The sequence below is a fragment of the Rhinolophus sinicus genome, chromosome 14 (genome assembly GCF_057876585.1).
Source record: "Rhinolophus sinicus isolate RSI-liver-muscle chromosome 14, RSI-T2T, whole genome shotgun sequence".
NCBI classification, from domain to species: domain Eukaryota; kingdom Metazoa; phylum Chordata; class Mammalia; order Chiroptera; family Rhinolophidae; genus Rhinolophus; species Rhinolophus sinicus.
The window spans coordinates 11391881-11415304 of record NC_142514.1 but is presented as its reverse complement, the minus strand read 5'-3'; the positions used below and the strand labels follow the sequence as shown (position 1 = coordinate 11415304).

The 23424-nt window shown below is 52.8% G+C and overlaps 1 protein-coding gene across 1 annotated transcript; it reads right to left on the bottom strand.

Annotated features, from left to right (window-relative positions):
* Positions 1-1270: 1270 nt before the first annotated feature.
* PADI6 (peptidyl arginine deiminase 6) lies at positions 1271-23189 on the bottom strand. Its single transcript, XM_088790232.1, has 16 exons — positions 23080-23189; positions 22134-22317; positions 20325-20397; positions 17787-17854; positions 17237-17351; positions 16347-16472; positions 11961-12139; positions 11614-11717; positions 8139-8250; positions 6765-6872; positions 6400-6554; positions 5694-5850; positions 5468-5591; positions 4227-4297; positions 2893-3054; positions 1271-1762 (listed from the first exon to the last, which is right to left on the bottom strand). Exons 1-16 carry the CDS (start codon positions 23169-23171, stop codon positions 1529-1531), a joined length of 2064 nt encoding a protein of 687 aa, XP_088646358.1. The 5' UTR covers positions 23172-23189; the 3' UTR covers positions 1271-1528.
* Between the last annotated feature and the right edge of the window lie 235 nt (positions 23190-23424).

Below are 23424 nucleotides of genomic sequence, written 5' to 3'. Positions count from 1 at the left end.
CTCCCTGCACTTATGGCTCCCGCCTGCTGCCCTAGCCTGGGCTCCCACGGAGGGGCTGTGGCGGGGATGAGTGAGCCCTGGGGAGGGGGTCCTTTCAGCTTCTAGGCTTAAACCACATTGGGGTTGGAGGGTGAATGGAGCTCCCAACTCTGCCCTTGAAATGTGTTGTGACCCTTGTGGGGAGGGAGGGTCCATGCGTCACTCGCCCAACTCAGAAGTGGAGATTTTTGTAGACATCGCACTGGGGCTTTGAGGATGAGCTCAGGCATGGAAAACCCCAGACCAGTGGTAACGCTTTGTCTTCCCCAAAACATCTATTGTCATTCCCCACCTTCCCCTATCAACTCTTCCCGAAAGGGAGTCCTATTGTCACCAGAACTTGGTCACAAAAGTGCCCCTCAGCCAGCACTGGCCTATTATGGGCAGTGCGGCGAGCTGCCCACCAGGTGGCACCAAGAGGCCAGTTGTGTGTTCCAGAGAGGCCCCAGGTATTGTCTGCCCAGGTTGACAGGCTGCTCCTCTAGGCCAACTTGGTTGAGCTCTACTGCACAGGCCACCAGCCACCAACATTTCAACACTGGTCACTGTTTGTGGAGTCTCAGATACTGGCTGCTTTATGCCATCAGACCCGCCCTTCCCAGGAGGCATGTGCCTCATTGTAAGCACCTTGACTGCTTGGAACTTCCCATCAGCAGGAGGAAGGGCAGGGTGGGAGCAGCTTCTGGAAATCACTTGCTCTCATACCATCCTTGTACCATTAACACGGCTGGGCAGACAGATGGAAATATGTAGCTCTGGGTCCTGAGTGGGCATTTACTCTCTTGGACACCATGTTTGACGTGACCACCTGGGCCTGCCCCTGCTGTGCCTTGTTCCTCAGAGGCTACACCTGCAGGCCCCAAGGAGACCAGAGCCTCTACCTGCCAAAGCCAGCTGCTCACGCACCATCCCACCCCTCCTTGGCCAGGCCTGCAGTTCCAGCAGGCCCAAGGGGAGCCTTCTCCCTTTCCCCAGCCTGGACTTGGTCACCTTCAGCTCAAGCTCCAGACCCCATTTGTCGCCGATGGCCTTAATGAGAGGATTCGAATAATCCAAGTTCATCCACTTCCCACTACAGACAAGATGGTAAGGACGAGGGAGAGACAGCAACTCAACATTAGCCTACGCCCGACCCCCCACAAGTGAGAGCCTGGTGGCAGGTGTCCCAGCAGCTCTGCTCTCCATTCTTCGTTGTCACCCCTTTCCCCAAACAAGGTGGCCACTGCAAAAATGCATTCAGAACCACTAGACTTTTAATGATTAGTTAGTAACCACTTCTCAGCTGAAGATAATTTCTACTTTTTTCCAAGGGTTTCAAGCTGGTAGCCTTGGCTACCCCCCTGGATACTGAGGGATGGAGGAACAGTAAGGAAGGGATGTAGTGTCTTGATTCTCCAGCCCCCCAAACAGGGCAAGGAATCGAAACACTGTTGCACGGTGACAACGGGCCATTCATGCTGGGGCAAGGCTGGCAGTGCTAAGCTTGGGTCTAAGGTACCATCCTCCACCATTTGAAGGGGAAGGGCACCCGGCGGATGTTGGCACAGGCACAGAAGTCTCCAACTTCAGTCAAGTAGCAGTCAAAGTCATTAATGAAGGTGCATTTGAAGCCCAGGGGCTCCAGCAACTGGCAGATCTTTTCTTCCAGACAGCAGGTACCCTTGATCTGGGGCCCAAAAGGCTTGGGGATTCCCAGGTTCTTGCCCATCACAATCACCTGCAGCTGTCAGAGAGATGGGATGGGCAAGGCCTGGACCGGCTGGAGCCAAGAAGAAAGCCCCTGTCCCTCTAGGTAAGGGAAAACCCAGCTGTCTGGTTGGACAAGACCAGAATAGCAAGCACACATACCAGCCCCCTTCTCCAGCCCTGTGCTCATGCAGACATCACTAGTCAACCTCGTCAAATCCAACTCCTGCTTAAGCCTCCAGTGAACCCCATGCGATTTGCAATAGCAAAACCAAAGTCCTGCCTGGCCAAGGGCTGGCTTTGCCGCTTCCTTCTACTGCATTTCTCTTTCTAGCCTTTAGTCTTATTTGTGCCATAGTCTTGTTTCTCTCTCTACAGGAATGCTCTCCCATTCCTAGCTTTGTCAGTTGGCCTGTCCGTTTTTCTGAACGCTAGCATCTTTTCCTCAAAGGAGTTTCTCCCACTTACTCCCAGGGCCTCGTACAGTCTCCCGTTTCATGCCAGAGGGCCCCACTGGTCTTGTAAGGTTAAAAGATACCGGCGTGTAGTGGACTGACACAGGGTCTGTGTCCGTGGGGCTCAGAAAAGAGGTCTGCAAGTAGTAGCTAAGGAATCGAGCTCAAACCAGAATTCGTTGTAAGCCTACATGGTAAGTCACAGTTGTGAGAAAGGTCAGGTGAGGCCAGAGTTGAAATAGGCTTGGCATAGCAGGGGTCTCTTACACAACCTGCCTCCCCCCCGTTTCTCACCTGTTCTGCATAGGAATAGTGTTGCTATGAGTGAGAACATACATGTTCCTGATGCTGCTGTCCTGGACACGGAATACGGGGACAGGAAGACCCCGTGTCAGCCATCAGATGGCTTGGCCCTCTCAACTCTGGTGGTAGCACAGCCTCCCCGTCAAAGGTGGGCCATGCAGTGACTACCCCCAAGGTTAGGGAGTAGCCCAGGGCCCAGCTTGTGGACACTGCTTGGCAAGTCCCCCAACCTGAGCCCTGCTCCCTGCAGAGGGTCCTCCCTCCGCCTCACTTCCTCTCAGGCACCATTGCCTGCTGTACCCCCACTTCTAGTCCAGCACCACATATGTCAAGGGATAAGCGAGAGTTGACTGAACAGCCTCTCGCTCCCGCACCCAGGGGACACCCAGGCCACCGCGGTGCCCCTCACCAGGTTGGGGAAGTACGGCCTCGCGTAGAGTTTCTCGGTCTGCTGGCTGGAGGGGACATTCGTCAGCTGCTCCAAGCAGAAGAGCTGTGGGACATCAATGATGTCCTTCTCTACCAGGCCCAGCTCCGTCTTCAGGATGTCACGGTTCAGGTTAATGCATTTCTACAGGGTGGGCAGCAGAGAACGGAGTCCATTGGGCATGGAGAGGAATGGCCTGAAGCAGCCCCCATCTTTCCATCGCTCACCGCGTGCCGGAGCCCTGTGTGCATGCCCGCCCTCTGATCAAGTGGACGCAGTTCCCTTTTTCTGAGAGGAAGTGGGGGCTTAGAGCAAAGGCATGTTCTTGAGGCGCCGAGACCTCACAGCTAGTGAGCGCTGGGGCAGCTAAGAGTTCTAACTCGACTGTCGCATGTGGCTCCTTTAGCTGCCAATCCTTGCCCGAGTCAGGGACCTGGGCAACGTCTGAATAAGCCCTCAGACCGAGGCACTCTGCTTCCTTCCTTAGGAAGGGATAGAAGCAGTGGTCCCCACTCAGGACGCTTCCCTTCTCATACCAGCTAATGCCCAGCACACAAGCATTTCCCTGCTCTGACACAGGGCTCACCACCACCACACCCAGGATGCCACTGGGACTGTTTTGACCCCATACCTGGTCCAGTCCCACCCTGTGGTACCAGGAGGCCTTCCCTGTTTTCACCAAGGTCAGGACACCGGTGCACTGTGGCACTGAACACACCTTGTCCACAAGCCATGCGGACCCAGTGGGCAAGGCAGCTTTGAGCTGACCGTGTGACCCTGGGCGAGTCACTGCCCTTTTCCAGGCCTTGGCTTCCCCGCTAAAAGTTAGGTAATCTCTTCCAGAAACTCTTGTGCTTCTCACAGCCTGTGGTCCCCATTTTCAGAGATCTGAGGTGCTGGGCGGTTCTGAACACCAAGCTGATGGGTCTGAGCATTGAGAAGACCCTGGTCTGTCTCTAAGTCTCTGGTACTCAGAGCTTCTTAGGGGGCGGGGTCCCTCTGCCAGGAGATGCTGAGCTACAGCACTGTTTTCTGGTCAGACGCAAGTCACCTTGAGCAGCGCAGTGAGTAAAGCATGAACGTGAGAGTCCCACGGGTTCAAACCCAATTCCCCAACTCATGGGTTTAGGCTTGTGACTTACTCTGAGCCGCACTATCATGGGTTTTCCATCACAGGGTTACGTCAAGGATTAGAGTAAGGCATCTCGCATGATGCTGGGGCCATACTAGTTGTTCAGTTAGGAACTCGTTTCGATTGTCAGTGCCTCCCTCCACGTTCTGGAGAAGATCCCCCACATCTTTGGCAGCCCCCCTACCTCCACATAGGCGTTCTGCTTTCTCATGTTTTCATCGGCCAGAAGTTGATTGATGGTATTGGCCTCCCTCCCTGCAGGAAGGAGAGGACAGGCAGGCCTGTAGGCTAGGGAGCAGGCAACATTGGCCAGGGCCGGGCAGACTCGAGCCCTGGGCACAGCCAACGGGGTGTGTTTTTGGCCCAGTGACTATGGTGGGTGGCCTGGCTCATCTCCAGGGACCCAGCTAGGTCACATGTCATATTGGGATGTCACAGGGTCCATGAAAGTCCAGGCAGGACTTTTACTGCCACCGGCCATTGCCTACGGTAGGAGGGGGAGCCCCTGCTTTCAGGGAGGCAGCCTTGAACAGGTTAACAGGTGACTTCAGCCCCACTCATCTTTCACCTGGGCTCTTCCATGCACTCTGATGTGTACAACCCGTCTACCTCCTACCTGTAATTGTGACCAGGTCATTTAACTTTGTTCCTCAGTTGCCTCATCTTTAGAACGGGCATGCCCAAGTCCGCTGAGGTAACCAAGTTTAGCATGTGGTACGTGACCATGTGGTTCCTGCTCGGTAAGTGTCGCTTTCCGTAAGTTCTTCTAGGGCTGCGAGATTTCCAGGCCCCACCCCAAAGCTTGATTTAGGAGGTCTAAAGTGGGGCCGAAATTCTGCATTTCTAACAAGCTCCCAGGTGGTGCCAAAGCTGCTGGCCCCCAGACCACACTGAGTAGCCAAGGTCTAGAGAACTTGCCAACACCCGCTCCCTTCCTGGGTCCCCACACGTTTAGAACAGAACTGCTGTGGCACGAACTACACAAACTCTGCTGGTCCGCTTATGTTTTCCTTAAGGGTGACCAGACGACCCCCGAAGTCCCAATGCCCAGGTACTTAACCTACCATTCCCTGAGTGCTTCCAGACACTAGTGTTAGCATCTGCGTTTCCCCCCACATGGAGTCATGTAGGTGCTGAGTCCCTCTCACGTACATTCTAGCAGCTTCTCAGCCATCCCAGAACTTCTGGCTGACCTACCTGTGCTGTTGTAACACCACCAGAATAGCCCTAAACTAGAACAAGGTGTTCTAATACAGTACATGGCATGCTTTTATGCTTTCCTCAGATGCTTTCCACCAGGAAGAACAAAGTAAAAATGACTTTCTAGAAAGGATATCTGGGGAAAAAGGGATGGGTCTCCGCCCTGGGGGGTGGAGTGGGGAGAGGTGGTGTGTGTGTGTGTGTCGGGGGGGGGGGGTCCCTTACCGTTAGAAAGGAGCTGATCCTCTCTCACTTCTTCAAACAGAGGCATGTCCCCATAGCCTTCCTTCTGTTTCTCCTGGAAGAGTTTGTAGCAGGCGCTGGGGCTGGCCAGGAGCAGCCGGAAGCCCTGAGAGACAGAACTCGGCTCAGACACTCACTTCCTCTCCAGGAGCTTCCAAGGGTCTCCAAAAGAAGGTAGGAGACTCCCTGTCCAGTTCCCAACACAGACCTTTTTGCCTTCACTCTTGTCGTGCGTCGGAATGAAGCACATGAACTCGTCCGCGTGGCCGGTCATCAGCCAGTCTGAGAAGAGTTCCACTGGGGCCTGCACTTGCTGGGCGTAGAGGAAGTCCCGGAGAGCCTTACTCATGGCCCGGCCCTCCTTGCTGAAGGGAAGATGAGAGGAACGGCCTCTGAGCCAGCATGGCTCGGGCTGGCCGCCAACTACTGAGTGTCATGCTACTTTAGGTAACCGGCTGCTCTAACTGCTGGGCTCAAGCGGCTGGTCCACGGGGGAGGGGGTGGTTATTAAGAATCCCTTACTCTGGCCCAACTCAGGACTGAGCCAAGTGATTCCAGAGACAGGCTGAACCCTGGGACCCAGGTATTTCCTCCCCTTAGATCGATGGCCACCACGAAGTCCAGCCACACGTCTTGTGGAAGGGACGTCCTGCTGGGTCACTAGGCTAGCCACATTTAGCATGCGGTCATTGAAAAGCTGGAATCACCACTCAAAGCATGAATCGTTTGTCTGCTTCTTCTCCCTTTCGTCTTCTCCACGAATCAAAGACTCAAACAACCTTACTTGAGAGTTGAAGGAATGGTCCAGATCAGGTGACCTGCTGAGTCACATGGCAGTTGGGGAGCCAGGTGAACTACTAGGGTCCCTTCCTTTAGTTTTAAGGCATCTGGTCACCCTTGGCCTCTTGCCTCACCTGGGATAAAAGCTGCTGCCAATGAGGATCCTGCCTAGAGGATATTCTTTCCCTTCGACCTTGACAGGTGGGGACACCATCAGGTTCCCAATGGAATCCATGCTGGCCACCCGATGGTCCTTGGTGCATTGGGTCACGTAGCCAACCCCTGGGCTCTGGAAAGAGACCCAGCCGCGGTGGGGGTGTTAGGAGGGATGGGGTTTAAACCCCAGTGTTACCCCTAATCCACGTTCCCAGGTAGGCTCCCCCACCCCCTTCCCCGAGAGGCCACCCGGGCCTTCTCTCTTGGCACCCCATCACTTCTGGGCAGGCACCAGGCCTGAAAGGTTGGAAGGAGTTCAGATCAGCCAAACCGAGCCCCACACCAGTGAGTATTTCATGGGGAAATCTTCGAGCTTGAGGACCCGAGGGGTGTCGAGGACCAAAGAAATAGTCTTGTGGGGAGCCTGGGTGTAGCAGAAGGCCATCTCATCCTGGAGGAGACAGGAAAACAAGTTGTGAAGTCCCGCTCCATCAGCTGCTTTCCTGTCTGTGTCCAGCTTGCCAGCCACAATGCTCCCTCTACCTGGGCCACCTCCAGAGAGGAGGCAGACAGAACCCCCTCCTTCCTACCAATTCAGCTCAGGCGTAACCCCTTCTTGGGGGCTTGTCCTGACCCATTATCCTGTTTGTCGAGTTAAAAAGGTACATCACCTAGATTCTTCCTTACCTCGTCTCTTGTACCCAATTCACATACAAACCTTGGTGGCTTTATCTCTAAAACACATTCTGAGGAGACTCATCGCTAGTGACATTTGGAGAAAGCCACCGTGATTGCTTCCCCATGCCCTCCAGCCAATTTCTCCTTTATTCTGGCCCCTTCCTAAAACCTGTTCTACTCTTTCTCAGCTAGAGGGCTCCTTTTAAACCTAAATCAGAACATTCACACCAGATTCGGACCATCCAATGTCACCCCTTCTTGCTCTGGGTTTGGCTCTATTCCTTACCCTGGTTTAAGAGGTCCCTACTGTCTGATCCAGCCCTGACCTACCTCTGACCTCTTCACTGGGATCTAGCCGTACCCGCCCTCTGTTCCTCAAATCCTCCAAGAGCACCCCACATTATGATCATCAGTGTTTCCTCTGCCCACAGGGCTCCTAGTTCTAATCTGCCCCCAACCCCAATCTTTGCACAGCCAGCTCCTTGTTTCCTGACTTTGAAGATTTTCCTGACCGTCCAAACCGCCTAGTTTGGTCTAGAAATTCACTACATCTTCTTGTTCCCTGGCTTTCCTGGCACTTCAAGTTCTGTCCATCAGGTGTAGGGCAATATCGGTACCATTCTCTTATTTCTAGTACTTAGAATGGTGCCCAGCATGTAGTAATCACCCAGTTATTTGTGGAGAATAGAGCACTGGACAGCAAGGCCAGGGTCAGGGTGGACGCTGGAGCAGAGCCTGGGCTCTGACAGCCAACAACTGAAGGTGCCAGACCCTTCAGATGCTTAGGGGTCAAGGTCAAGTGTTCTGTGGTCTTGAACACGTGCTTTCTGGAATGGGAGGAAGTTGGACTCTAAGCTCTATTCCTTAGTGGCTATGACTTAGGTAAGTCGGGTCATCTGTGCCTCCACCGAAGTCCTAAAAACCAAGATTCCTCTAGTTAGGCTTAGATTTGCTGAGAAGGTTGAATGGAAGCCTATGCAGATCATTGTTTGGACTATGTGGGCTCTCCCCTGCCCCTCCCCCACAGGTGGGATGTTACCTGGAGCCACCTGCCCAGGCGGCTGGGGTCCTCGTAGACAGACGCCACCTGGCTGTTACTCTTCTCACTGAGTTCCATCACTGTGCTCACGAAACCTTGAACCTGCAGCTCTCTGCCACGGAAGGTAAGTCAGCTCTGGGAAGGCCTTTGAGACTCTCCCATTGGTCATGACCTCACTGTCCCAGTGGAGGGGGCACCTCCTTCTGGTCAGGAGAGAGTATGCCCCCACCCACGAGGTGAGCAGAGTGGCTGTGCCCCCCAGCCCACAGAGCACAAGCTGACAGCTCAGAGCTGGTCTTGCCCAGCATCACTTGGTTTAGCTCATGGCAGCGTCAGGTCAAGAACTGTTAGTATCAGTCCCCACTCTGGTGGCCTAGCACCCTGCTCTGTCCTTACTCTGCAGTCACATTCCACATGCACCTTCTACCTCCTGACCCAGGCAGTTTGGGAGCCATGCCAGGCTCTCCTACCTCAGTCTACCCAGAGGGCTGACTCTGCTCTCCCCAAGGGGGCTATATTTTTCCCCTGAGAAGCCAAGAAGCTGGGTGTCCCCTTGAGATGGTCAATAAGGTTGTCATCTGTACAGGTGGCAGGGGTTGGGTCTTGAACCCTAAGATCTTAGCGTCATCATGCACAGAACCCTGGGATCTTAACACCATCACACAGTATACAATGTACCTGCGCTCGTTGGAGGTCAACAGTGAGGTTAGATGCTGTTTAAAAAGATCACCCATTTTATAAAAAGATTCTCATGAGTTGAATGTCAGCAGGGTCATACTATTGGGAGGTATCCACATCAGGATTCTAATCCTGCTCTAGACTTGCATTGATATTCTATGTTACTATTTCAAAGAACCAATTTCTCAGGTCTGCACAGACAAGGCTATAGGAAGCTGATCAGCCTGACAAGGTCTAGAACAGTCTGAGGATGTGTGCTGGGGGAAGGGTATGTAGTCTCAGTGTCATGGGTCATCGGTGGCTATGCTGGGTCAAGCCTGAACACCACACCTATAGGAGGCTCCTAGAGGACCAGGGTTTCAGCAGATGGTGCCTGTGAGTGAACAAATGTCTTCAGATACAAAAGACAAGGTAGAAAGATCCGGTGTCTGGGTATCTCTTACCAGCAAAATCCCTCAAGCTCTTCCCTTTACCGTCTCATTCTGAAACTTGGCATTCCTCTGAAGACCCTAGTCCCCAGCAGCCCTCCCAGGGAAGAGCGATTTTTCTTCTATACCTCAATGGGCCCGGAGGAGGGATGGAGGTCCTCCCTGCCACGTGTTGCTGCTTTCAGGCCACCATGGCCTCTTTCGATCCATAACTTGACAGATCTTAGTTGCTCCCCTGCCTCAGCCTCCTATCCCAGTGGTCACGCCACCTCTGAGATCTTGATCTAACATTTGGTTCCATCACCTCCATCTCCTGCTTGCCCCACCTGAGCCAGCAGTTTGACCTCACTGGGACCTCTGGCTCTTAACGGCTTGCATTCCCATCACCCTGTTTCTTCACCTGTGAGTCTATCATGTATCATAATTATACCCTTGTCCATCATTTACCTGGGTTTATTTGCCTGGCAAACCCCCAACCCTAGTTAGACCCAGTTCTGCCTTTATTCCCTAGAATTCAAGTTCCTGGAAATAGTTGGAGAACAGCCCATGGTGACTGGTCTAAGTAGCATCCTAAGCGGGTCCTTAACACTGAACCGCCATCCTGACATTCCCCTAGTCCATTCTCTCCGCTGTCACTCCTGGTGAGCTGTCCTTGTACCTATTAAGGCCAACTGGACTTGTATACCCATCCACCCGGCTTGGAGCCCCAGCTGCCTTTTCCGTATCATTTTTCCTTCTCTGCTGGATCATTCAGTAGCATTATTCTTTACTTCCTACCTTAAAAAACAAAAAACAAAAAAACAAAAACACCCTTCCCTCAGCTCCATATCCCCTTATAGCTTCTTTCCTTCAGACCATTTCTTTGGAGTTTTGCAAAGTACTCCCTTTCCATTCTTCCTTCAGTGCAGCCCCATTTGTGCTTTCACACCCACCATTCAGGGATTTTCTGCAGTGACTTTCGTCTTGCCAAGCCCAGGGGCATCTTTTTCTCAGAGTTTCCACACAGTTGGCTCCTTCCCTGGCATCACCCTCTCAACCTTGGGGTCTCCACGCTCCTGGGTTTCATCTGAACTTCCTTTCTTCTCAGATTCCTTTGCTAGATTCTGGTCTAGAGTCAAATGCTAGGTAACTCCTTCCTGCTCAGGCATCTTCCCCGTGCGTCCTCACTCCTCCGATGAGATCGGCTAGGCCTGTGGCTTTGAACACCCTCCATGTGCCAGGGGCACCCAGACTTGTCTCAAGCTTCCAAACTTTCCCTTCAGCTCCAGACACTTAGAAACCCAACCAGTGCCTCCAGCTTTAAGTCACTAGAACCTAAGTACTGATTCTATCTTACCTCAGGCAGTGGCACCACCATTCACCCCATTGCAGACGCCAAACCTAGGGGTCACTCTGGTTTCTTTGCACCCCATGCATCAGCTAATTTGGGGGGAGGGGAGATCTACCTTGCAAGCAATCCTGCGTCTACCCGCTGTGCTTCCCCCTGGCCTGAGCCACTGCCATGTCTGGCCCACCCTTGTAATAGCTGAACTGGCCTCCTTCCTCTTGTTTGTACCCCTGATTTTCCATATGGCTGGATTGTGCCAGGGCCCTTTCTGCCCTTCTCAGGTACACAGCCACCCAGCTAGACACTGTTTCCCGTCTCCCTTCAGCTGCACGTGGCTCCATGCCTCTTCAGGCTGTTGTCACATGAGCAGAGCTGTTCAGGAAACTTCCAGATGCCAGCAGTGACAAACGGGCAGCTCTGCCCGGACACTGTCTCTTCCCCTTTCCCATGGGCTGGGGCTCAGAAGGGCCTGTGCCCAACCTTCATCACAGAGATAACATTGCCACCAGGGAAAAGCATCATGAGACCAAGGAACCAGGGCCCCTAAGTGACAGTGGGAGGACAGGCATTTAGGTGGGAGGAAGGTAACTTTAAACCACTGTATTTGGGGCCTGTTACAGCCCCAGCAGCTATGCCCTGGCACACAGAGCCCATGAGGCCCTGCTGGCGTCGCCCCGTCCTCGTCGTCTCCTCTCCATCCTCCCTCCCCTCCTCCTCTCCCCTGCGTTCTTCTGCCTCCTTGCTGCCCCCAGAACACACGCTTGTCCTGGCCTCTCCTTTTTATACAACTTTATGCACTTGATACCTGAAGTCATGCTGTTTGCTTGTTGGTCTCCCACAAGACCAGGGGAGGGACCTCGCATTTACTGCTCCATCCCTCGCATTGTTAGGTGTTCAAACTCACACGGATGACTGTCCTGGGGACCAGGCAGCTCAGGTGGAAGGATTTCACTTTCCTGGTGAGACGTCTACTCCTCTTCACCTGGCCGCCCGCAGACAGGTGGAAGGGGATACTAGGTACGGCAGCCTGAAGGATTCTTACCTGCACAGGTAGATCTCTAGAGGCATCTGGGTGCTAGGGGTAAAGATGCAAGGAGCCACCCGAAATACTACTGTGTCCTTGTGTACCAGGGTCTCTGGAATTGACTGCAATGGAAAACATGGTCCCATCCATGACCGGGTCCCACACTGACCGTCTCCTCTGCCCCCCAAGGCCTCCAGATGCTTAGTCCAGCCCGCCTCCAGATGTGCTCACCTGTCCTCAGCAGCCCTTTCTCCTGAAAGTGGCACGAAACTCTGGCTCTACCCACCAAGTCTTGTCCTCCCCTCTCCTCCTCCCAGTACAGAGAGATGTCCCTTCCCAAGGGCAGCGTCTCCTCACGGACTTACCGGGTCTTGAGACTCTTCTACCAGGGAGACAGAGTAGGAAATCAGGCCAAAGAAGTCGGCGGACGGGAACTCTAAAGCTTCAACGTAGAAGGTCTCCTTCAAATGGCTTTCGAGGGGAGCAAAGGTGTAGGTGTGCCGGCCAGGCCCCAGCACCAACTCAAAGGTGCTGGAGCCGTCTTCTAGGAGGGAGAGAAGGGACAGACGGGCTGTCACCACCCCCGAGGGCCCAGGGTACTAGCTGCTTCCTCATATCAGAAGCCAGGCGGGAGCTCCAGGAGGGCGGGAGCCCAGCTGGCTGTTCAGCCCCTACATTTCTAGTGTTTAGGGACCGGAAATGTCCCTAAACATCCTTCAGACGCCTATCACATGCCAGGAGTTGGGACTCCTGCCTTCAGGGCCCTCAGTCTAGGGCCAAGACTCACAGGAGGCCACTCCATGTGTTTACACGAGATGGTGAGCTTGGCAGCCTTAGCTGAAAAGTCCCACACTGGCTGCCTAAGCACCGGGAAGCGTCAGTGAGAACTGCGTACTGGGTGGACCAGGCTTCCAGTGAGGGTTTCTGAAGGGGAGAGAAGTTCCTATCTAGATACGTGGAGCCGTTCCTTCTAGCCTCGTAGATCATGAAATACCACACCCAGGAGAGCAGAAGGAAGCTGACCATCCTAGCTGTCTCTGGTTAATTCAATCCCATATCAGCCCATTCTCCATGTCCAGAGATCACCCCGACCCAGGGCCACCAAGCTTCCCCGCCCGGACCACTTCTCCCTACCTGGCCTTCCTGCCACAGTCCCGTTCTCCTGATGACTGCTCCTCCTCACCGCCTCTGGGTGGATTCCGACGTTAGGAAACCCCAAGTCTAGGTTTACCTTGGCCCCCGAGATCCTGAAGGATCTGGGCACCTTGTCCCCCTCAGACCTCCTACGTAGCAGGTGCTGACTGCCTTAGTCTCCAGTTCCAACATGCCAGCTCATGGCTGCTGTGGCCACGGCCACCCCCAGGGCATAGGCACAGTTCTGGTTCATTGGCCTCTTGCTCTGGTTTGCAGCACAGCAGTGGCCTAAGTGGGGCTATGGCCCTCCAGAAGGATTCTAGCTACTGGCAGTTCTGCAGAAAAACCTCCTTACAGGTACCGGAGGTGCTGGCTGTGGGCTTAGCCTCAGTCCTCTTGCTTCTGCAGGCCACGTATGGGCTGGGCCAGCTGGGAATGCTCCTGGGGCCTCCTGCTTCTAGTCTGCGTGGAGGCTTCTCTGCTGGCCCTGAGCCTGGCCTTGAGAAAGTCAGACTAAACAAGGTGGCATCTTCCACCAGGACGCCCACAGCTCCCAGTGCAGAGGCACAGCCCGTTCGACACACTGCAGAGGGTCCAGCTGGCCTGCTTGGTGCACTGTGGGTTCCCAACTATACAGACTGGCCTGGGGCTGGCCACCACTTGGCCCCGCCCAGAGCTGCTGCAGGCTCAGCACCTCGAACTGTGCCAGGGCCCTGGGCTCCCCATGGCTGCTTCACCTCAAGCTGATTCACCACGGAGTGGTAGGGGTGAGAAGGTTCCAAGTTTGCCTGCTACAAGCCCCTTACCAGCCATCTTAGTTCTTCTGCGGTTGACCCCCTGGAGGGCCCTCTCTGTCTAGTGGCTTGTTATTAAGCATAGCTAACGTTTCATCATGGACTTACTATGCCAGGAACTGGAGGAGGCTCACAGACTCGTTTGCCTCCTCACCCTATGAGACACGTGCTGTGATATCATCCCCGTTATATAGATAAGGAGACAGAAAAAGTAGTGAGAAGCCTTAGCACGACATGGTCACCTTTAGCCAGAAGGCCCTTCCTGCCCTCGGCCTCACAGGGCTGGCCTTACTCCCCCTGAACTTTCCCCACCCCCAGCCCTAGCTTGGTCCTTGGCTGTTTGTCCATCTGTCCATCTGAGAGCCAAAGCCTCGGGACACAGACAAAACACTGATTTGAGCTGCACTCCCCTTTTCTACCTTCTAGGTACCACCCTGCCTAGAGGCGGGGCAGGAGCCCTGTTCTTCATTTGGCATATCTAGACCACTTCTTCATTCCTCAAGAACCCTAGTCCCCTTTGAAGGAAATCCCACAGACAATGCCACCGCCCCCTTCCTCGCTGCACCTGACTACCCTCCTACCCTCCTCTGCAGATTATTCTAGCACTGGCCTGTCTCCACCATTACTGTTCTTTACACCACAGACCAGGCTGTCCATGCAGTCTTCCCTATTCTTTGACCCTGTTTCAATGGACTGGAGTTCTACACCATCTGAGAAGCCAATTTCAATGCTCATGGCCCAGACATCACCTTTGAAACAGACGTGACATCTTCTTCCCATCGTTTTAGCTCATCAATACTCCTGTCTCAGTGATTCTTCGACCCCAGCCCCAAATCTCTCTAGTGCCAATCCCCCACCCCCACCAGCCCCCTCCCCTTTTCATCTTCCTCACATTCCAAGGTCCAGCACTACACCCACCCCCTGGCACACCTGTCAGCTCCTACACCTAGACCCAACTTTGGTCAAACCAAGTACGACTTTCTTGCACCTGAGCAGCTGGAGAAACCACCTTATTGAGGACCATATTTAAGATATGACCAAACTGCAGAGCCAGCACTCAGTACCATCCAGAAGCACTTATTTCATTCGTGTCCTGTAACTCCCGCGTCCTGTACCCTCTTCTGAGTATGATGTCCTCATTCCTACAATTTCCTCCTAGATCTTTCCCCACCTCCACTGGGTTAGTCCCATCTGCAGCCAGATGTGCTGTGTTCTACTATCTTCAGACATTGCTCCTCATAGACGCCCCCCAGATATTACCTTCCCCCCCGTTTCCCTTTATGGAAAGTCCCTTCCAGGGTCTATATTCATGTGGCTGCCTGCCTGAGTCTGATAAGAACAGTGGGGATAAAAGCCAAACTCACTAATGACTGTTATTTTGAAAACCAAGATTTTACCAGCAACCTGATTAGCCCATCGACAGCGTCTGCCACGGTTGATCACTGCCTTTGTGAAGGCTTTTCCTTTGTTTCTAGAATGTTATGCTCTGGCTTTCTATTTCTCTGGAGGCATCTTCTCAACCTCCTTTGCTATATCTTGTAGATTAGTGGTTCTCAAACTTTGAGCTCATTCAGATTCACTTGGAGGGCTTGTTAAAACACGGTGGGCTATGTATCCTTGACCTAAATTCTTGAGTAATTTTTTTAAGTTAAAAAAAGACAAAAAAAATAACAGGTGGGTAGCTGAATATACACGTGATGAAGGTGGGCACGTTTAGTAGGCGATGTGACTCGCCGACGTCCTGAGCAGGCTCCAAGGACTGCCCTGCCCAGCTCAGCCTGGCCAGCACAAGTCCAAGTTGTCTGTACTTGGAGGGCCTCACAGGGTCACAGCAGCCCTCGTGGCTTGAACCAGGCCTGGCTGCATAGGTGTCTAAGCCTCACTCCTAACCCACAAGCAGAAGGACCACACACAACCTGGGCTGCCCTTTCTGGCTAGTCCCAGGTCACTTCCAAGTCCAGCTGTGACCTATGGTCTGCAGAAGACACAGAGTGGAAGATTGAGCTAAGGCCCTCTGCCCATAACTGAGAAAGTAGCTGAGGCAGAGGTGGTCTGTTATAAACAACAGGGTTTGCCAGTTGCCCAGCTGAAGCTAAACATGTTTTCCAAAACAGGGTAGCGTACTAGAGAATGCCTCCAGAAGCAAAGAGTTAAATCTCAACTTAAGGAATTTAGAGGCACTGAATACTAACCCTGTTTAGGGAAGTCGAAAGACTTGTTCAAGGGTATGTTGCTGGAGTCAAACAGGTTCACTTTCTAAACCAACAGCCTTTAAAGCTTTTCTAGAACAGGGACATGCCACCTGCCTGCCAGGTTGATGAGGGCTGAAGGTAGCAGTGTGTGGTGTGGTTCCTGGGATGGATGTGCTAGCATGGCTGCCACTGGCTACTTGCTCTGAATTCTGGAAACTTAATATAGTAGGGTCATGGTTAAGAAACGAAGATGGATTCATCTGGCAGGAGTAATTGGGAGAAGACGTTATCTAATCTGTTTAAGGCAATAGCTATCATTTTAGGTCTTCTACATTTCTCTTCTTCCAGATATGAAAAATCGTGAAGGAGAGGCACTCTCACTGGCTCCAATGGGGAAACTGGCCTGGAGGTGCAATGACTCACGTGGCTAGACAGTCCTTGGTGACAATGACAGCCAGACAATCCTCAGGATACACATCTGGCCACAATAGACCCTGACCTGCACCTCTAGATCCCCAGCAGGCTTCTGAGGGGGACACTGTTGGGTGGGGGGGTGGCCACAGCTCACCCTGCAGATCTCACCTGGAGGTGAGCAAGTAGACAAAGCTGCAGTTGGTGCAAGAACACTCACCTTGAGGCCGGTAGACTCTTGTCTTCTCCGACTCTTCCTCGGAAGTGTAGAGAACCAGCTGGTGGTTCTTTAAAATGCAGCTGGGTCCTTGAACATTCAGTATCATCTGAGATAGACTCTTGATTTCTGAGCAAGAGACAAGGCAAAGGTTCAGGGCGTCCGGAGGCCAGAGCTCCAGGGATTGGGAGCTTATATATTGAAGCTCTGCCTCCCTCTCTGGCCCAGGCCTGCATCACATCTTGCTCCCTACATGGCTATAGGCAACTTGCAATTCTCAGGGCCCACTTTATTTTGAGTGAGGATGGCATTTACCCCTTTCGGTAGTAAGTAGATGGTCCCGACAAACACCTAGAACAGGGCCTGGGGTGGTCAGTTCAGCAAGGGTTCCCCTCCATCCTTGGTGTGAATCAGGACACCTGTTCTACTGCAAAGACTAGAACCTAGCTCCCAACCACCAGTCAGGACAAAATCCAAGGTTGCTTTTGCCTGAGACAGTCAGGGTTCCTGCTCTAGGCTACGAGAGGGTTTTTAGGAAGAGTCTCCATACCCCATTGTGTCTTCATTTAGTCTTCTCAACAACTTTGTGAGGCTGACTGTGATATGCCTATTTTACAGATGGCAAAACCAAGGCCAGGGAAGTTAACATGCTCAAGTTCACAGCCAGGAAGTAATATTTTGTTATCTGACATTAGATCCCATCCTCTTCTCGTGGGATCATGTGGCCTCTTTCTTCCCACTTATAAGCTTCAAGCCGTTGACAAGGGACTTGATCGGCCCAGACTGGGGATATCGGCCTAGAATCTGTGTTTGCTGAGGGGTAGAGAAGTGAAGCCCCAGGGTAGGGCCAAGCCCAGGAGGAAAGGTAGCGACAGTGGCCAGTTCTTTCTTACCCTCTGAAAAGAACACCTTTGAGGTCTTTCTGTCTATGAGCTGGCCCATGTCAGTGGGGCTGCAGTTCACAAGCAGGATGGCACCCCAACCTTTGGGGCCCCAGACCCAGTTTTTCTGCAAAGACAGGAACATTGGTTTAGGAAGATGTCAGGTAAATCCTGCTTTGCAGAAGCCTACCCCCCTCGGGGGAAGAGTCAAGTCTTTTATCCAGGGTGACAGGGACCTCTAGATCAGTCCTACGTCAGAATTTGTCACCTCAAGCGCCTTATAGGAACAGGAAGGTAACATTGGGTAAGTGGGCCAAGAGGAAGTGGGAAGAAAATCTAGAGATGGGTTGCCCGTTTTCTACCATGTGTCGGTGTCAGGGGAAGTAGGGACTGAGGCCAAATAGAAGAGACATGTCCCATCTGAAAGGGGCCTGTAGCCCTGTTCCAGTGGGCTATACGGCTAGGATAGGAACCTATTGTCGCCAGACATTCTCGTTTTTTGAAAAAGCTAAGAATCTGGCTCAGGGGCCCCAGGCCTGCACCCCTCCCCTGGCAGCCTCACCTTAGCCTGTTTGTCACTTGCCATCTCGACTTGCCCACTGCGGTAGATATCCACATCCAGGGAGACGGCTGCAACAGGAAGGAAAGTTCTCAGCCCCCTGGACCTGCTGGATGGAGCCTTGGAGCTGCAGCCCTTCTCCCAGGGCTGCCCAAGGCTTGCAGCAGGGCCACCCAGCCTTTCAGCCATGCTGCTGACGTAGCAGAAGACAGTTCCTCAGAGGCAGATGACTATCTCTTGTGAGCAAGACCAGAGAGGCCCAAGTGTCTCCCCAAACTCCTTAGGAACTCAAAACAAATCCACTGTGATCATGATGCCATTTTGTGACTGTTGGCGTCCACCCAGCTGATTCCTACCTGGAAAGACCCACTTCCCTAGCCTTCTGGAAAGCTCTTGGCACTCTAAGACATAGAAGGGCTCGATATGTGGCAATCACAAGCCCCTTTAGACCTCAAGGATCCAGGCTCTGCCCAAGTGTCACCATAGAGGCTCATCTCACTGTCTTAGGCTCCACCTTCTACCCCTCCCCTCACCACACAACTGACCACTGTATGGCTGTTTGTTCCGACTCTTGTCATCTGACATGCTATTTCTCAACTGGAATGTCAGCGCCATGGGAACGGACCTTGGTTGTTGCTGTATACTTAGCACCTGGCACGATGCGCAGGACGAGATAGATGCCTGCTACAAACCAGGTACTGTTCTAGGTCCTAGGGATACAGCAGCGAGTAAGACAAGCCCTGTCTTCTTCAAATGTAAACGTGCGTGTGTGTGCACACACACACGCACACGGAGGGCAAGGGAGGAAGAAATAAGTAAAACACACATGTCCGATGGTCAAACTGACATGGAAAACCAGGAAGTGAAAGGGGGTTGTTTCAGTGTTAGATGCTCAGAGAAGTTTCCTCAGCTGAAATGGGAACAGAGAGCTGAAGGAGGCCAGAAGTGAACTGTGTTAATATCTGGGATAAAAGCAGATAGAATACCTAGGAAGTACAAGGTGGCAAGTTCAAGGATCAAAGACGCCAGTGTGCATAGAGCACAACGAGCAAGGGGAAGAGAGAGGCCACAGGTTAGAGGTGGTGTGGGCTGGCTCAGGGCAGCTTTCTGAGTGACAGTGACACTGGCTTTAATCCAAGGACATGGAAGCAGTGGGAGGCTTTGATCTGAGGAGACATAATCTGCTATCCGTTTACAGAGCTGCTCTGAGGGCCGAATCAAGACTGGATCTTTAAAGGGGCAAGGATGGAGCAGGGAACCCCACTGGGGAACAGGACACAGGCAAGAGATGACAGTGGCTTGGACCAGGCAGAGATTGGAAGTGGTGAGTAGCTGGGTTCCAACTAAACTTAAGGTAGCACTGTCCAGGTTCACAGAACGACACAGGCTGAAAGAAGAGTTAAGGGTGACGCCAGGGTTTTTGGCCTGACCAGCTAGAAGGATAAACTATTTACTATGATGAGGAAAATAATTAAAAATAGGTGTTTGGGGTAGAGAGAATCAGCTCAACTTGGGATATATTGATATGTTGGTTAGACACTCAAGAAGTTATGGTGGTCTTGTGCACCTGAAACTAATAAAATTATATTTAAAAACACACAAAACAAAACAAAAAAACAAACAGAAAAAAGAAGTTATGGTGGGTCAGCAGATATCTAAGCCAAGTTTACGGGAGGTTCCAGGCTAGAGTGTTTGGGGAGTTTTCAGCCTATAGAGCCACAGCACTGGCTGCCTGAGCCCTGAAACACTTCACTTACAGGCTGAGCGGCGACGAAGGATCCAGCAAAGGGATCTGGGAAGGAACGGCCAGCTACGTAGGTAGGCGGGAACCAAGTGCAGGGTCCCTGAGGTGTTTCAAGTGAAACGCATCGAGAAAGGATAACCAGTTGTATTAAACACTGACACAGGTCAAGGGAGAGGAAGACAGGGTTGGCTGTTGGACTTAGGGAATTAGAAGTTGTTAGGGTCCTCGATAAGGGTTCTCAATAATGCAGTGCTGATTTGGGGCATCTGATCTGAGTAGGCTCGAGATTCAAGGGAAAGGGAGAAACTGAGATGCAGCGGCATCTCCAAAAGGGGGAGAGAGGTGGGGAGAGAGTTTGAAGATAACATAGCATCAGGTTTAAGGGAGAAAGGTACAGCTTATTGCTTAATAGGTGTGACAGTGAGTATAGCCTGTTCTGGAAAGATCCAGAAGAGAAGGGGGAGGGGGAGCAGCTTCCTAGATCGTAACAATTACTAAAGGAATGTCCATGAATGAGTGAGAGGGGACAGGATCTAGTGTGGTAGAATTAACTTTGGCACCAGACACGGGTAGAGGATGGGAGCATGTAGAGTTTCCAACTGTCTGTTCTCAGGAGAACTAGGTCAGCAGTGAGGGTGGGAGAGAGATGGCCGAGCTTTGAGGAGGGAGTGGGTATATTGAGAGAATCCATCAAGGAAGGACCCATGGAAGGCATCTCCTTACAGGGCGAGCCCTTCTCCTTCCTCTGGCTTCAGCTAAGCCCACCCCTCCTCTCTAAGGGTGGGAATAGTACTCACCAACGCCAGTAAGGTAGAGCTCAGCTGTGGCCACGGGGACCTCTTCATCAGGCTGATAGTATGAGACCAAAACCTGCGGAGACAGCACCCAGCACCCATGGGGACGTTGGAGGACGGGGGCAGGAGCAGGACCTGGGCCTTGACCTTGGTCTCACATTACAGCTTCTGAGCTCCCGATGTCTTGCTGTGAGCGCGGTACAAGGCCACTGTGCTGTAACTGGGACTAGCTGAGAACAACCATTTAACATGCCATTCATCCAGAAAGGGGTGGCACAGGATCACGATCCAGGCTGTCTGGCTCGAGAGGTCAAGCTTTAAACTATGTTCTATACCCTCCCCACTACACCTGCCCTCCTGGGATTCTACCTGTCACCCGTGCGGTGGGCAGTGGGGAAGCAGAGCCACCAGTAGGTTAAACTGCTTATCCAAAGAAAGTGGGACACACGTGGGGCGGGAAATGGACTTGGAACTCCGTCTTTCCTATGTCCGGGGCCAGCCTCTGCTTCCAGAGGGTTCTTTATGCTTTAGACAGACTTGCTCTTCAGTCATTGGCCTTAACCACAAGGCCTTCCTCACGAACCAGACAACCAACCATTAGCTGAGGTCATGCTTACATGCATGTGACCACTTGTTCCTAAATGGAAGCTTCTGTCCTCCGAGGTCAAGTATTTCACTCCGCAGTGACTGGGCTGGAGGCTGAGCCCGGGGCAGATGCTTCTCAGGTTGTCTGAGCTCAGCTGGGACACATCGCAGCCTCAATTCTCACCCGGCAGATGCGCAGTTCTCATGTAAGTGTACTACCTGCCCCTTAGGGAGCTGCCTGCCCTTGGTGCGCCATGGAGAATAAATGTGTACTACCCGTCTGCTACCCCAGGTGAACCGTCTGCAAACTCCCGCAGACCACTTTGGCAGGTTTTGCCAACAGGTTGCCTAGTCCTGAATGTGCTTCCTTTGTAACTGTCGAGTTACAGTGGAGTCACCTGGAGAGCTGTGAACTACAGGTGCCAGAACCCCACGCTAGGATGATTTAATCGGTAGGGACTGGCTCAGGGATTGAGTGTTAAAGAGCATCTAGTGGTTCTAGTTTCTCTGCACGAGTAATGTTTTCAACACAGAACCACCACCAATGCCTAACCCACGATGAGCCTGACGGCCTGTCCTACAGGTCAAAGTCAACCCCCACCTGCCACACATGCCCCATTAGGGAGACAGCTTACCCAAGAGAAAGGGTAGAGACTTGGGCTGAATTCGTGGATCTGCCCCTACTCTGCTTACACTATTTGGTTTAGACAGGTCACTCTGTGCCTCAGTTTCCTCGTGTGCAAAATGGGGTAAAGCCAACCTCTTGAAATGCGACAAGGTACCTAGCAGAGAGCATGCATTTAATGCACAGTAGCTCTTAAGTTTCATTAGGATCTCCACATCCAGAAGACCAGCCTTAGCCAAAAAGCCCATTTGAGCTCTGCTGCCGAAACCTTTTAAGCCTGCCTTTTAAAGCAGCTACTGTGGAAGCTAACCCAGCGCTGTGGTCAGAAGCACACACAGAGGAGATAGACATGCTTGAACTTGAATTCTGGTTCTGATTACTGGCTTGGGCAGGGCACTGCCTCTCAGGGCCTCAGTTTCCACATCTGTAAAATGGGGTCACGGAGTGCCTGCCCACCTCACAGGCTTGTTACAAGCATTAAAAAGATCAAATGTTCAAAAACACCTAGCACCGAATTTGTCATAGACTCAGGGCCCAAGGAACGCCAGCTGTCAGGAGGGAGACCATGGGAGTTGGGTTAGCACCGCCCACTCCAGGCCTACCTTTTCCTCGTCAATGACTGTGCTGGGGGATGTCATCTTTACCAGCACATCCATGGGATCAGACAGGGACCACCGGTTTGCGGCAGCCTCCTCGGTGTTTATTACTGGGCCTGTGTTGTGGATATTGACCAAGACCCCTGGAGAGCCACTGATGGTGAAGGACTTGCACTTCTGTGGGGCACACCTGGTTTTCCCAAAGAAGAGACAGACGTTAGGGCACCAGAGTCTCATCTTCTCAGCCTCGGGTGCAGGTGGCACGGTGGGAGATGGCTCCCCATTCTCTCCTGAGGGTGCTGAGGCATCCTAACTTATGGTCAGGGTGGTTTTGGGTCCCAATGCAACTTCAGCCTTACTCTTAATATCTCCCACTCCAAGAACCCCCATGTCCTCCCTTCCACAAGCTCCAACCCAGTTGCTACTGTCCCACCAACACTCTAGAAGTTACTAAAGCTACATTTATAAACTCCCAATGAGAAAGGAGCCACAAGCGATCCCTGTAGGGGAAGAAACATGGCTGGGACTCGGGTCGTCTGTGCTGTGGCCCCAGGGAAGAGCTGGCCTCTTGTAAGTGCATCACCCCCCCGCACCACTGAAGTTCCAACTGACAAGAGTCTCGCTCGAGAGCCAGCCAGCCAGCCTCCCCCACTTCCCATTTCACAGGTAAGGGGACAGAGAGAGGGCAGGGCACTTGCTTCGAAGGCCCCACAGCCTGAGGGGCAGAGGCAGAATCTAGATCAGAATCCTACAGAGTCAGTACTGGGAGGCCATTAGAGACCCAAACTAGGCTCCTTGAGCTAAGGCGGAGCGAAGAGGTAACATGCAGAGAAAGGAGGTAACCCCAGACCCCCACATAATCCAGGGGCAGCCCCAAGAACGGAGCCAGGCGCCAGCCTCCCTGCTCAGACCCATCCCGCAGGCAGCCCAGGCAGAGCCCTCAGCTCCTCACCCACTGAGATCCAAGCAGACTTCTGTGCCCACAACACAATGGGCATGCTCAGGGTTGTCCAGGGACAGATGGATAAGGCTCTGGAAGGACATGGCACGGCCCTCTAAGCTGACCACCCTCACCCAATACAACAGCCTCAAATGAGCCCGGGCCCCACCCTGCCGTCCCCTCTTATGGGCTCAGGGCCTGTCCAGCCCACCCCCTTGTTAAGGAGGCCTCGGCAGCTGTCCAGGTGTGACTGATTTTCCCTCTTGAGGCTGCAGAGGACCAGGTGGGGTCAGAGCCTCTTCATTACTCATTTATCAGGCAGCCCTGTGTCGGCAGCCGAGGCCCACCTGAGGCTGG